Source organism: Palaemon carinicauda, chromosome 30 (genome assembly GCF_036898095.1).
Source record: "Palaemon carinicauda isolate YSFRI2023 chromosome 30, ASM3689809v2, whole genome shotgun sequence".
NCBI lineage: Eukaryota > Metazoa > Arthropoda > Malacostraca > Decapoda > Palaemonidae > Palaemon > Palaemon carinicauda.
This window is the reverse complement of record NC_090754.1, coordinates 33,434,423-33,447,136: the sequence shown is the minus strand read 5'-3', so window position 1 is coordinate 33,447,136 and position 12,714 is coordinate 33,434,423. Positions and strand designations below refer to the sequence as shown.

Sequence of the window (12,714 nt, the reverse complement as noted above, 5' to 3'; positions counted from 1 at the left end):
TTACCTACCTTCTTATTATATGGTCATAGTAACTCAGACGAGCTTCCATAGCTTTATCTTTTACATAACATATACCACACATTCTTCTAAAAGCTTGTCTCTCTCTCCTTTCCAGCAATCCATCTCACCATCTTCATCTCGGTTTTCAAAGAGTTCAGACTCTTTCTCCTTGAGGGCCCAAGTTTCTGCCTCATACATGAAATAGCATACGCTGGATAAATGTATATTTTATTTTTTTTTTCACTTTATCAATGACTTGCTTTACCATTTCTCCTTAACCTAGTTTTGCTAATGTAATAACCATACCCATTTGTTCAACCTTTACCTGAGAAGTCTTAGCACAGAGTCCCGTGTTTTGTCAAGATAATAAAGACCTAGTTTTTATTTTTCATCAAAATCTTTTGCAGTTTCAAAAGATAAAACCTAACCTCTCAGTTCTATTAGCATTCTTGGTTTCCAAATTGCTTCTAATTTGTCTTGGAGAGATCACACTAATCTAACGGCCTAATCGGGATGGGGGAAAGAAAGTGCTTCATTCAATCAATGTGAATAATTTTCTTCATTTGCATGACTTTAGTCTTATATTGGTCTAAACAGTTTCCATTTGGGGTATTGCTCTAAGGTTTAGGTTATTTATATTTCTTTGGCTACCATTCTTAAAAGGACCAAGTCAAAGGTAATTCAATTCATCAGAGCATCCTCTCTTAAATATTTTTAATGACTATTACTTAAAATTATTGCATCCCAAAATATCTTTTCTCTAAAGCAGGTACTGTACTACAATGCTTCATTAATTATTTCTGTAAGAGAATAAATGAATTCTTATTCTCAGGTGGCCACATAGAAGGAACCAAACCACCAGTTCCCACAAAGTATTCTGGTGAAATCATTAACTCCCTATTATACTGCTTGTGGGGGTTCTTTGTTTATTGTTTATAAATCCTATTTCTTCATTATTTAGGACTTTTTTAAAAGGCTTATAACTTTCTTTTGAGGTTAGGTACGTCCCTTTCTAACTTAAACTATCATTCCACTTACATATGCACTCCAATATCACAATGGGGATAAACTAAAATTTCTATGCACTCTTTATCTTCATTTATGATGACACTCAAGAATGTTGAGTCTTTCTAATTACACTCAATCTTTAAAAACATTTAGTACCTTCTTTGCAAATTTTCATTTAATTTTAACTAAGACTAAATCTGAATGTTTGTTCTTAAAAAGGATCTAAGTTACAAGAACAAGGCATACTGAATATATTATAGAGTTACTTAGGGATCATTTATAATTATTAACATTTTTACAAAATGTACATTGTGTGTGTATCAGATTGATGAAACAAGGTAGGGAGGTAATCTAGTTTTGAATACCAAGAAAAATCATGGGAAGGGTTCATAAATCCTTATCACTTCTTTGACCAAAACTGCACAAAGAGTTGTCCAGTATTAATAATGACTATTTATCATGTTACTCTAATACTGCATTTAGTATTGTGATGGGGAAAAATCAATTCCCTAATGTAAAATTAATCTCTTAAATATATTATGCATCCATTTAAAAAAAATTTCCTTGTTTGGAATAAAAAAAAAATGAATAAATACAGTAATGGTATTTCCATATCCTCACTACATATGCGGTCTCAAATACAGTACACCTAATGTTGTTAAGCTTTGCAGTAAATATCTAAAAAATAAACTATTAATCAGCACCAGAAATATTGCTGCAACTTCAATATTTCAAAATCCTTGACAATATTTGGTATAATGGGCTCTATCAGATCATTAAGAAGCCCTTTAAAGATCCAAACAACCAAATAATTGCCTAGCCAAGGAAAAAAAATCAGCTTTCAAAATCACGAATGTGATGACATGGTGCAAAATATTTTGTGCTTATACAGTTTACAGTACAATTCTAACTATGCAACATTTAACTTTATTCAACAAGTAGAGGACAAAAAAACACTACTATCTTAATTTAGGCTCTAGTTAGAACTTGCTGATAGATTTACCCTTCCTAAACTAAAGTGTACTGATTTTTCTTGAATACTCAAACTTATGCTTCAGTGACAAAAACAGATAAGACAAGGGTAACACTTTAGTAGTACTACATGTATCAGACCAAGTATGAATTCTATTTAAATCATATAAGCTAATGTTATTGATGTAATTTGAAGTTCAAGAACAGTTTTTAAAAGAATGGACACTCATTGGCTTTACCCTGTGCAACAAACCCACTTACTGTATTTCAACAATGTTTATCAATGAAAATACAGTAAAGCTTCTCAATATATAAAAAAATACCAAAAATAACTACTGTATAAATATGGAGATTACAAATTACCAACAAGAACAATTGCTTGGATATCCAGTAATATTTTCCTTTCTTTTACAGCATATAAAGAATAACTGAAAATATTACATCCCATTACTCTTATTTTGAATAAGCTAAGCAAGATTTTAATTCTGTGTAAATGACAAAGCTGATAATTTCTAATGCTATAAATATTACAAGAGGAAATTACATCCCACGAGAGTTCCATTGGGATATACAGTATGACAAAATACCCTGTACTGTAATTCAAAATACTATTAAAGACTAGAAAACACTTAAGAATCTCTAAACTTTAAGCCAAAGACTAGCCACTGCTTCTTATCAATACACAATAACTAGATCACTCTAATAAATTCAAAGCCTTTTCTTCAACATTTCATTACAGTCAATAACTTCTACTTTATATGTAAATTTCATAAGGTATATAAGACCAAAAACAGTGTGAAAATCACAATCATTATCAAAGAGCTCATGAGAAATAATTTGGAATCATGAGAGGCAAAAGAAAAAACAGCTTTGCAATTTACTAAAAGAAAGTATGGATCAGCAAAATATTCCACTCCTGAATTGAACTGAAAAATCAGATCATAGATAGTTAATAACTATAAGTAAACCCTATATTGAAAATATTTTCAAGCTCTTATTTTATTGGCCCCAGTGATTAATTCTTGCCTTAATAATATGAGCAGCTTTCCAAACTTTGATGCAATTGTGATAAATAATCCATTGCAATTTCCTATACAACAGTTATGCTCACCTTGCATAGCTCAATTCCAAGAAATGTTTTGTAGAACACTATGATAAAGCATAAAAAAACTACTTAAACTTTTAATAAAAGCATTCTGTAAAATTTTTGTTTTTACACTACTGTAAATCAAACTTATTAAAACTTACCCATTTAGTGATATCACAGAATTAGTTGAAGTGTCTAATAAAAACTCAAACTGAACTGCACCTGTAGAATTTCAAATTCTTTCAGGATATTGAAAAGGGAAAGCATATATTAGTTATAGAATTAACTGCTTAATTAACAGCACACTATATCCCCATTTACTACGAAATACTAAAAAAAATCTTCATTTCTGTGGGAGACAAAATACAATTAAATACTTTAATTTGACAATGTAAAACAGCATTGGAATACATAGTCATTTGCTTCATACAAATTGCTGTAATAGTGTTATTTTATGGTTAACATGGTGTGTAAAACATCAGGAATGTGATACATTAATGATCCCGATAAGAAGAGGCAACCATCAGCTATTACTTGTAATATGTTAAGAATTTCACACACTTTCCCTCATTTTTTTTTCTAAATAGTTGCCATTACAATAAAAAAAATATTTGGCCCAGAAAAACCAGGCTTAAGTTTCTTGGAAGTTTACATCATGTAACACAGAAAAGACTTCCCATTCAAAATAATGTCATTAGATCTTAAGGCTGAATTTATTTTTCATAAAATATTGATGCATTTAGCTTAGTTTCCTTCATTAACATTATCTTTAATTAAGAAAAAAATATAAATTTAATAATTTGCCATTACACAGAACACTCACAAGTTCCTTGGAAGTACTGAATATAATCAATCTGAAGTACATATGAATTAATTTAAACTTACCTTAAAATCTTCCTAACCCTTAGAATGTATTTAATATTTGAGATATGCAGCACATCTCTATCTTTTATGAATTATTAGGTGAAACTGTAACTGATGATATTCTCAGACCAATGCATATTTCACACTTCCTTTTATAAACTCCCATAATAACAAAGTCTTAAAACTGTGCAAAAGAAAATTACCTGTTACTGATGTGGTGTATCTCAAACAACAAAATTTTTGAAAAATTAATACTATTTCAACTGCATCAATAAAAACTGTGCAATAATAGTTTGTTAAAAGTTATTAATTAATGGAAATCCCTTTCTATTTCAAAATGATACTATTTACAATATAATTTAACAGATCATGTTTATATATAGATTTAGATGACAGAATGAGTATCTGGCTAAACCTTAAAAGGATACAGTATGAAAATAAAAAAATAACTAAGATAGTTTTTACATTGATTTATTTTCCCTTCTGATGTCCCATTTTTCGCAGAAAAAAAACTTACAACATATTGTAAGTTTCTCTGACTTTAATAACCCATACAGAGGGACCTAATTTATTTCAATTCCCAACAATAATTGTTTTAAGATTGAGCAATGACATTCAAACAAAAACTGGAAATACACTTCTTAAATGAACACAAAAAGGAGGTCTGATAACAATAACATAACCCAGGACAACATACTGTACATGTATGGACAAAAAAATAAAAAATTTCCTAATCAAGAAGTAATAATGTTGTTTTCCAAGACCTGTAAATCTTCTTGTCACATGCCTCTCATGTTGTTGTAACATTAAATGACAGCATATAATAATCTGCATGACTAGCAAGCACCACAAACACTCGGCTAAATAGTAAATAGATATTCATCTACTTTCTAATATTTCATCAAAATTGATGGCTATTACAGGCAACTAACTGGAAAAATAAACTTTAAAACAACACGTTTTGTCAACATAACACTAAGCAGAATGACACAACCAGAGTAACATTCTTCGGCATAATTTTTCACTATACAGTACCATACTGAAAACTGCTAAGTCAAATGCACATAATAAACCCCAACAATATCTTGTGAAGATCAATAAGCACACTTAAGCAGAAATGATTGAGCCACAAGGATATAATCAAGAACCAGGATGCTGTGAAATGCTAATAAGATCTAAATTTCTTTACTTGGGAAATCAAGGCAAAATTCGGGTTTAAGGGAGTTGTCGACTGTTTATAAGAACTTACAAATACACCACAAAGGCTCTCAACAAGCTCCCTAATCTAACATGTCACTGCAGTAATTCATAAGAAAATAAATATGAAAAGCCAAGAGGATCGAAAGACATGCAGATCCTTTCAAGTATCACATACCATCAAAAATGGAGGCAAGTAACATGAAATCTCATTACCAACAAAATGCATGGTCTTTAAAATTCTTTGAAAATTCATATTTGAGTAATAAAATTCATGATGCTTTTATAAATTCAATGATGAATTACACTTGTAATGTGGAATTTCAATATATTGTATCCATAAAACTCACTAAGGACAAGAAAGTACAGATAAAGAAGCACACCATAGAACAATACATGATTTCATAAGGTAAATTAATAGATTTCATTGTGCCACCATGATGTGTAAGATAACAGTACAATAAATAATGCATCCCACTGAAATGATTTAAAAGGGTATTGCTAAAGAAATGCAACTGGAATATATTTACTTTCCATAAACAGTATCATCACTTCTAAAGCAATCTGATTCCTCCAAAACCCAATCAATAAGATACTGACTAGAAGCCACAGAGTTAGCGTTTTAAAACTGCTACAACATTCTTAATTCAAACGAAAACAAACATGAATAGCTTCCCATTTCAAAATGTGCACTTGTCAACAATAAAAAAATCAAAACTTAATACGTACCACTCTACTGCAGTATCAAAATATGGCAGAAAACACACTGCATCACAGATGTTTGCTGTTCTTCTATAACCTATTAAATACATAATGAATATCTAAATCACAATGAATTACTTACTCTAAATGAGAATACACATGGATGGTTGCAGAAATGAATGAATAATGAACTAGAAGAATATAACCACTAAATTTAATTAAAAAACATAACTTAAAAATATGTCATGTGTTCTACACCTCTGGTCATACCATGAGCTTACTTATGCATTAACAAATACACACTAGATGATTATATTTCATGAATGATATTGCACTCACTCTAAGATGCAAGTTTATTTCCAATAAAAAACAGGCACATTTGTTACTATGAAAAAGACTAAGCTCCATGTAAAAATGACATGTAATTGTGATTAAGACTACCTCATACAGTCTGTATTTATCACAAAATTTCACCGGTGTTTCGAGTTCATAAGAGAGATTCTGAAAAATTCAAAAACACAAGAGAGTTTAAAACTCATCATCATCTGAATGATGATTAGGATCCTGATTTCTAGCCAACATGTAATTATCCATATCAATGGAACGACAGTTGTTTATGGCATAACGCAATCTTTCTGCCATGACTTCTTGGCTTGAGTAAGGAGGAAGGCGCAACTGGAAGAAGCATGTTTGCGCAGTGGGAAGAGTATCAATAGGTCGATCAACCCTCATAACCTAGAACACAAAAATGAAGTGTAATAAAGAATTTAGAGATTTTAGATTTTGAAGTACAGTAATACAGGGAGTATTCCTCAGGGCTCATGTAAAACTGAAATACTATACTATATACCTGGAATATGATACACATCAAAATTAAAACCTCTAGAGTTTACTTTTTTAAACATTATCTTTTACCTTCATAGATGTCTTTATTAAAAACAATTGACATGATAACAACTAAGAATACCTTTAACGAATATACAAATTCCTAACCTTAAATAATCTTTATAACCTCATTTAAATACAATTATGGCCCATCAATATATGAAATAAAACAAATTCTTATGAAAATTACCAATCTCTTGGGTCATAAGCATCTCTACCAATAGCAACCATTAAGAACTAACTTTTTAACTAACTGGCACTGGTTATGTGCCAGAACTCATAAAAGATATTACAATACATTTTGATAGAAGCAAACTCGTCAAACATTGGTGGTAAAAGGCTACGGTCATTAAATTTTGTAACTAACTCTACAGTTAAATTCTACTGGGTATCCCTAGTAATCAGAAATACATATACTGTACATGTAGATATAATTAATAAAAACGAGCAGTTGGATACATTGTTAACACTAATGAGACTTGGTTGTAAAAGAAATATTTTCAACAACTCTCTTATCTAACAAAACAATATTGACTTTTTTTTTTTTTAATGTTATTGCATATATTTTTTATCCTAACAAGAAATTCATAAGAAATTTATATATAAAGAGGGTATTCTGGAATCTTTTGTAATGATTTCTAACAACATAGCAGACAGAGCAAGTTCTATATTCGACTATTTCCTCTGCCTAAGAATTAATGAGTGGAACTTTTTATACAAATGGTGAATACCCAAATATTTGAAATAATTCATATTTTACAAAAATATTTATAACTTCATCTACTGTTTCTGTGTTTTGGATACAGTACCCACTTCATTATCTTAGTTTACAGGGTATGTTACTGATAAATCCTTCAGTCTCCTAAGAGTTAAAGATATAACGTTGAGATACTACTGCTATAGAGTTATGGGGTCCTTTGACTGGCCAGACAGTACTACATTGGATCCTTCTCTCTGGTTAAGGTTCTTTTCCTTTGCCTACCCATACACCGAATAGTCTGGCCTATTCTTTACAGATTCTCCTCTGTCCTCATACACCTGACAACACTGAGATTATCAAACGATTCTTCTTCTCCCAAGGGGTTAACTACTGCACTCTAATTGGTGCAGTGGCTACTTTCCTCTTGGTAAGGGTAGAAGAGACTCTTTAGCTAAGGTAAGCAGCTCTTATAGGAGAAGGACACTCGAAAATCAAACCATTGTTCTCTAGTCTTGGGTAGTGTCATAGCGTCTGTTCCATGGTCTTCCACTGTCTTGGGTTAGAGTTCTCTAGCTTAAGGGTGCACTCGGGCACACTATTTTATCTAATTTCTCTTCCTCTTGTTTTGTAAAGTTTTTATAGTTTATTTAGGAAATATTTATTTTAATGTTACTATTCTTAAAATATTTTATTATCCTAGTTTCCTTTCCTCACTGGGCTATTTTCTCTATTGGGGCCCCTGGGCTTATAGTATCCTGCTTTTCCAACTAGGGGTGTAGCTTAGAAAATAATAATAATAATAATAATAATAACAATAATAATAATAATAATAATAATGATAATAATAATATGTTCAGCAATACTAATGAAACATTTTCCATAATTGAAAATGTTACCTTTTATGATCATAATGTAAATATCAAAAGTATTGTATATTTAACTGTGAAAAAAATAATTTCTGACTCCAACAGTATAACTAAAGAAACATTTTGATAACTACAAGTTCAGAAAGCCTTTAGGCCCCGGAGAGTTTAAAATACTAATTACTGTTGGCAATAAGGCAATGGATATGTAAAATCATTAGCAAACTATATTTTTTCCTTACATGAAACGTGACACAGTTGCATACATCTGAAAACTTTACTGAAGTACCTTTTTGAGAGTATGATTCTGTTATGAATATACATTCTACATACTACAGGCAAATGTCAGGCCCTATTGTCATCATACATACATATCCAAGGCCCTTTCCCCAATTTTGGGGGGTAGCCGACATCAACAAAGAAACAAAAACAAAAAGGGGACCTCTACTCTCTACGTTCCTCCCAGTAAGATAATCATATCCTTGTAAAACATGAAAATTCCATTAAAATAATAAACAATATATTGTGACTGTAAAAGATGCTTCCATTTTTGTAAAACCCTCGAGTTAAAGAAAAATAACATATCAGGGCTGAAGAAATACAGTAACATATAAATATGTATTTTCAAGTAAATGAAACTTGATATTTCATTACTGTATCGCTTTCCTCTAGAGCTCACACCAATGACAGTTTAAGGGAAAAATTTTGAAACATACCTGGAACCTCTGTGAAAGATCGGCTAAGTTTGCAGGCAGTCTTGACCGCCCTGAGACAAATCTAACAAATAAGACTCGTTCACATGGGCTGAAAGATTCTAAAATAGCCCATAACCATACAATCAAAGGGTCGTGTTCATCAACCTCACGATACCTGGGAAAGAGAGACGTGATAAAGTTTTTATATATACAAGAGGTAAGAAATTGTCAATACACAAAACGAAGAAAAGAAATGGTGAAGAAGGAAAAAGTAAAGGACCATGTTTTAGTGAAGAAGCAGGTCTTATAAGAAGAAAAACATGTCTGTTATCTTTTGGACACACAGGACAGTAAAGCAGATATTTAAAGGTATGCTAAAAAGGATCAACAGCCTGTAAGCTGGGGAAAGAGATTACTGGATTATTGGTAATCAAGCTATCCCATACTAACGAAACTTATAATTAATGTACAAGTCCGGCATCATCCAATATAGTATAAATCTGGGAACCAAAAACTAAAAATGATAAGTTTCTATAAAGAGGTGATAATAGTAGGATAAGATACTAGAATACAATGGGAAGATCATATAACAAATGAGAAAGCTGTGAAGATAGTCAGTTCAGCAGTTAGGAAACTGAAATTCTCAGAAGATGGTGATAGTTTGGACATAATAAGAAAAGATATGAAATTAACAAGGCAGAAATCTATAGGAAACCCTAGGGGTTGTGAAAGGGAGCATAAATGGAAAATTGAACTTGATGGGAATTTAGTTGTAAAATGCATCTGACGAAAGATAATGAAGAGAACTTATTTCATGCTTCACTCATTAACAGGAAAGAAAAATCTCAGCAATGTACTTAAGTATAACCAAAACAATAATAAAGTCATAAGGGTGAAAAATAATTTATTTTCTAACATATCATCACACTAAAGGAAGTACTTCCATGTGAAAGAAGTATCCCTAAAGGTAAGATAAAAATCAAATGATTTTTCTAATAGGAAGCTAGTATTTGAGGTCATTATCCAGAACAAACTTCCTTGACATTACCTGACAACTTTCTTTAGTGTTGCTACAGATATGTGAGGAAGACCACAGACCAGTTGCTCGAGGTGGGCAGCAGTCATAAGTGAGAGCAGAGGAACTGGAATGATCCATGCCATTCCCTCTCGAACAGCAGCAACCTGTTAATCAAAAATAAAAAATTCCTAAAGTAATTTGCATTTTTTCTATCTATACAAATCTGAGACCTTTAAATAAGGATATTATTTCGGCGCAAGCTAGAATGGCTGTTGAATTCGTTAACGAGGTAGTTAATGACAGGTGGTGTGCGTGGACAAGGACTCTTGTCCCACCACCTGTCGTAAGAGCCTCACTTTGACCTTTCAGCTCAGAACTAAGAGGGGTAGTTGAGGAAGGAAGTTGAACTTGAATGACTCAGGTTCATATATTATTATTACTAGCTAAGCTACAAACCTAGCTTGAAAAGCAAGATGTTATAAGCCCAAGGGCTCCAACAGGGACTATAGCTCAGTGATGAAAGGTAATAAGGAAAAAACTAAACTATATGAGAAGTAATAAATAAAGTACAGTACATAAAATATCTCAAGGGGCAAGACTTGGCCCCATGAAAACAATGTTATTTTAAGGTTACTTCAAACTCCTACTTCTTTTTTCATTTCTCAACAGATTTCTTTCATTGAAAAAACATTTAAAAGAGAATTTTATATTCTAAAATTTGTACCTAAGAAAGTTTCATATCCCTTTTACTTTTTTATATGTATTATTTTACCAATCTATAGAAATCCCTTAATAGCGGGCATTTTTCACACGGAAGTTTTTCCATTTTTTCAAATAGTGAATGAACAGATTGTAGGTAATAACATTCCCTATCTTTTCATGTTTGAATGATACAATACAGTTAATAGTGAATAAAGTAGTAGGACATTCAAGTTTTGAGGAAATGAGCTTTCTTTTTTGATTGGTTGAATATACTTTTTTGGGCTAAAGCCATGGCGTCCTGATGGAAGGTTCCTTTTTGGTAGCTTCCTTGGGTAAATAACTACTAAGATATTCCCAGAGAATTTAACCACAGGTTATCACAGAATTCTAACTTCTGGAGCGAGTATCCTAAAGGTTTCCCTTTAAGACATCGTATATCAACAGGGGACGCATGTATTAACGCGCCACATAGCTATCTACACCCCGAACAGAGATAATGCTTCGGTGTGTAAAGTCGGAGAATAGCTGGAAGCCGTTCCATAGCTAATCTCATTCGTGGCTACTTTTGGTACTCGAGACGTAAACAAACGGGCGCCATTGCTTTAATGACGTCACGTCCGTCTTCATCCTTTGTTCAGTAGCTCGCCCTACTTAGACGGATTTTCCCTGTGCTTTACTTATCGCTTTGCATCTCCATTATGTCGCTACCTTCGGCCTCGCTTTCTTCTGGAAAGTTGAGTACAAGGTTCCAGTATTGTTTAGTTAAGCTCTGACCGTAAAGTAAATATTACTTTCCGAGATATTTGTTGTTTTGTGGCAGAGCTGTGCCTCTACCGGACCCGCCATTTTATGGCGTCGTTGTTGTTATGCATGCCTTATTTAGTTAGCCACAACAACGCTTCCGGCCTCATTTACTAATCGATAACATTAGTTTATTTAGTCTTCATAGCTAGGAACTTTTATATCGTGTTTTGACGCTTTTTATCGGTCATCGATTGACCTCATACCAGTCGGCTACTATAGCCCCCAGGCCAGAGTGCCTATATATCAGTGTTCATGCATGATTTTATTAGTGATCCTAGGCTAAGTTATGAAGATAGTGGCATTATTTTACAATACTTTCGACTGTGATGCAAGTGTTTTTCGCCTTCAGGGACCATATAGGGGATAGGTTAGTTAGTGTCCCTTCCTAACCTAACCTACTTGTAGGACCCCTATATGCTTCCTTCATCCCCCTGCCCTTGGCATTCCCTCTGTTTAGCCTTGATTCCCTTACTAAGTAAAGGGATCAAGCGCCTAACGGAGTATATTATCGCCTCTCAGTCCTCCCTAAGGGAGGAACGGCTAGCCCTTCCTCTATGGCTAGGACTAGTCTATGACTGTCCTGCGATAGCGATATGTCTTCTATCCTTCCTAGTTCAGGGCTCTTAGCCCTGCTCTAGGTTAGGTTTTTGGAAGGTTATTCTGTTCCCTGCTGAAACTGTACCCATGCACCGTTTCAGCCAGGCTGCCTTATCTTAGGTTAGGGAGTGTCCTCCCTTTCCCTAGTGGCCGCTCTGGTACAGAACCCCTTCCATGGAAGACTCTTCTCTTCTCCCCTCCCCACCTATCTCTTGTATAGCCTAGCCTACACTTAGGTTAGTCTATACCCATCTGTCCCCTGTCCTACAACTCCTCCTTAGGGTGGAGTGATAGGGCTACCTTGAGCTTCTATGTGCAGTCCGCTCTGGTACATATACCCTTCATAGTGTCCTATGGGGTTAGCCACTGGATGTGTTCTGTATGTAGAGGTCTCCCCCTCTTTGGGTGTCCCCTAGCCCTCCCTTGGGCTACTCTAGCTCCCGGTCCTCTGAGACCCCTGCTTCTGGGTGATAGAGCCAGCCTCTATCATGGGTACACCCTCTCAGGGGGGGATGTCTGGGAGTCCATGACTGGACTTCTTACATCCCTCCCCCTGTCTCTTTCACTATCCGGGTGCCGGCCCCTTGCCGCCTCCACTGTCGGCGATACCCACCTCCTAC

At 33.7% G+C, this 12,714-nt stretch overlaps 1 protein-coding gene across 1 annotated transcript in view; it reads right to left on the bottom strand.

The window, feature by feature from the left end:
- Window positions 1–1,093: 1,093 nt before the first annotated feature.
- The window catches only part of LOC137622979 (probable E3 ubiquitin-protein ligase HERC1), a 91,431-nt gene continuing 79,810 nt past the window's right edge, over window positions 1,094–12,714 (bottom strand). Inside the window, exons 22-24 of the mRNA XM_068353590.1 lie at window positions 10,022–10,155; window positions 8,995–9,148; window positions 1,094–6,565 (exon numbers count right to left, since the gene is read on the bottom strand). Coding sequence (XP_068209691.1) covers window positions 6,359–6,565; window positions 8,995–9,148; window positions 10,022–10,155 — 495 coding nt within the window. The 3' untranslated portion in view covers window positions 1,094–6,358. The remainder of the gene's footprint in view (window positions 6,566–8,994; window positions 9,149–10,021; window positions 10,156–12,714) is intronic.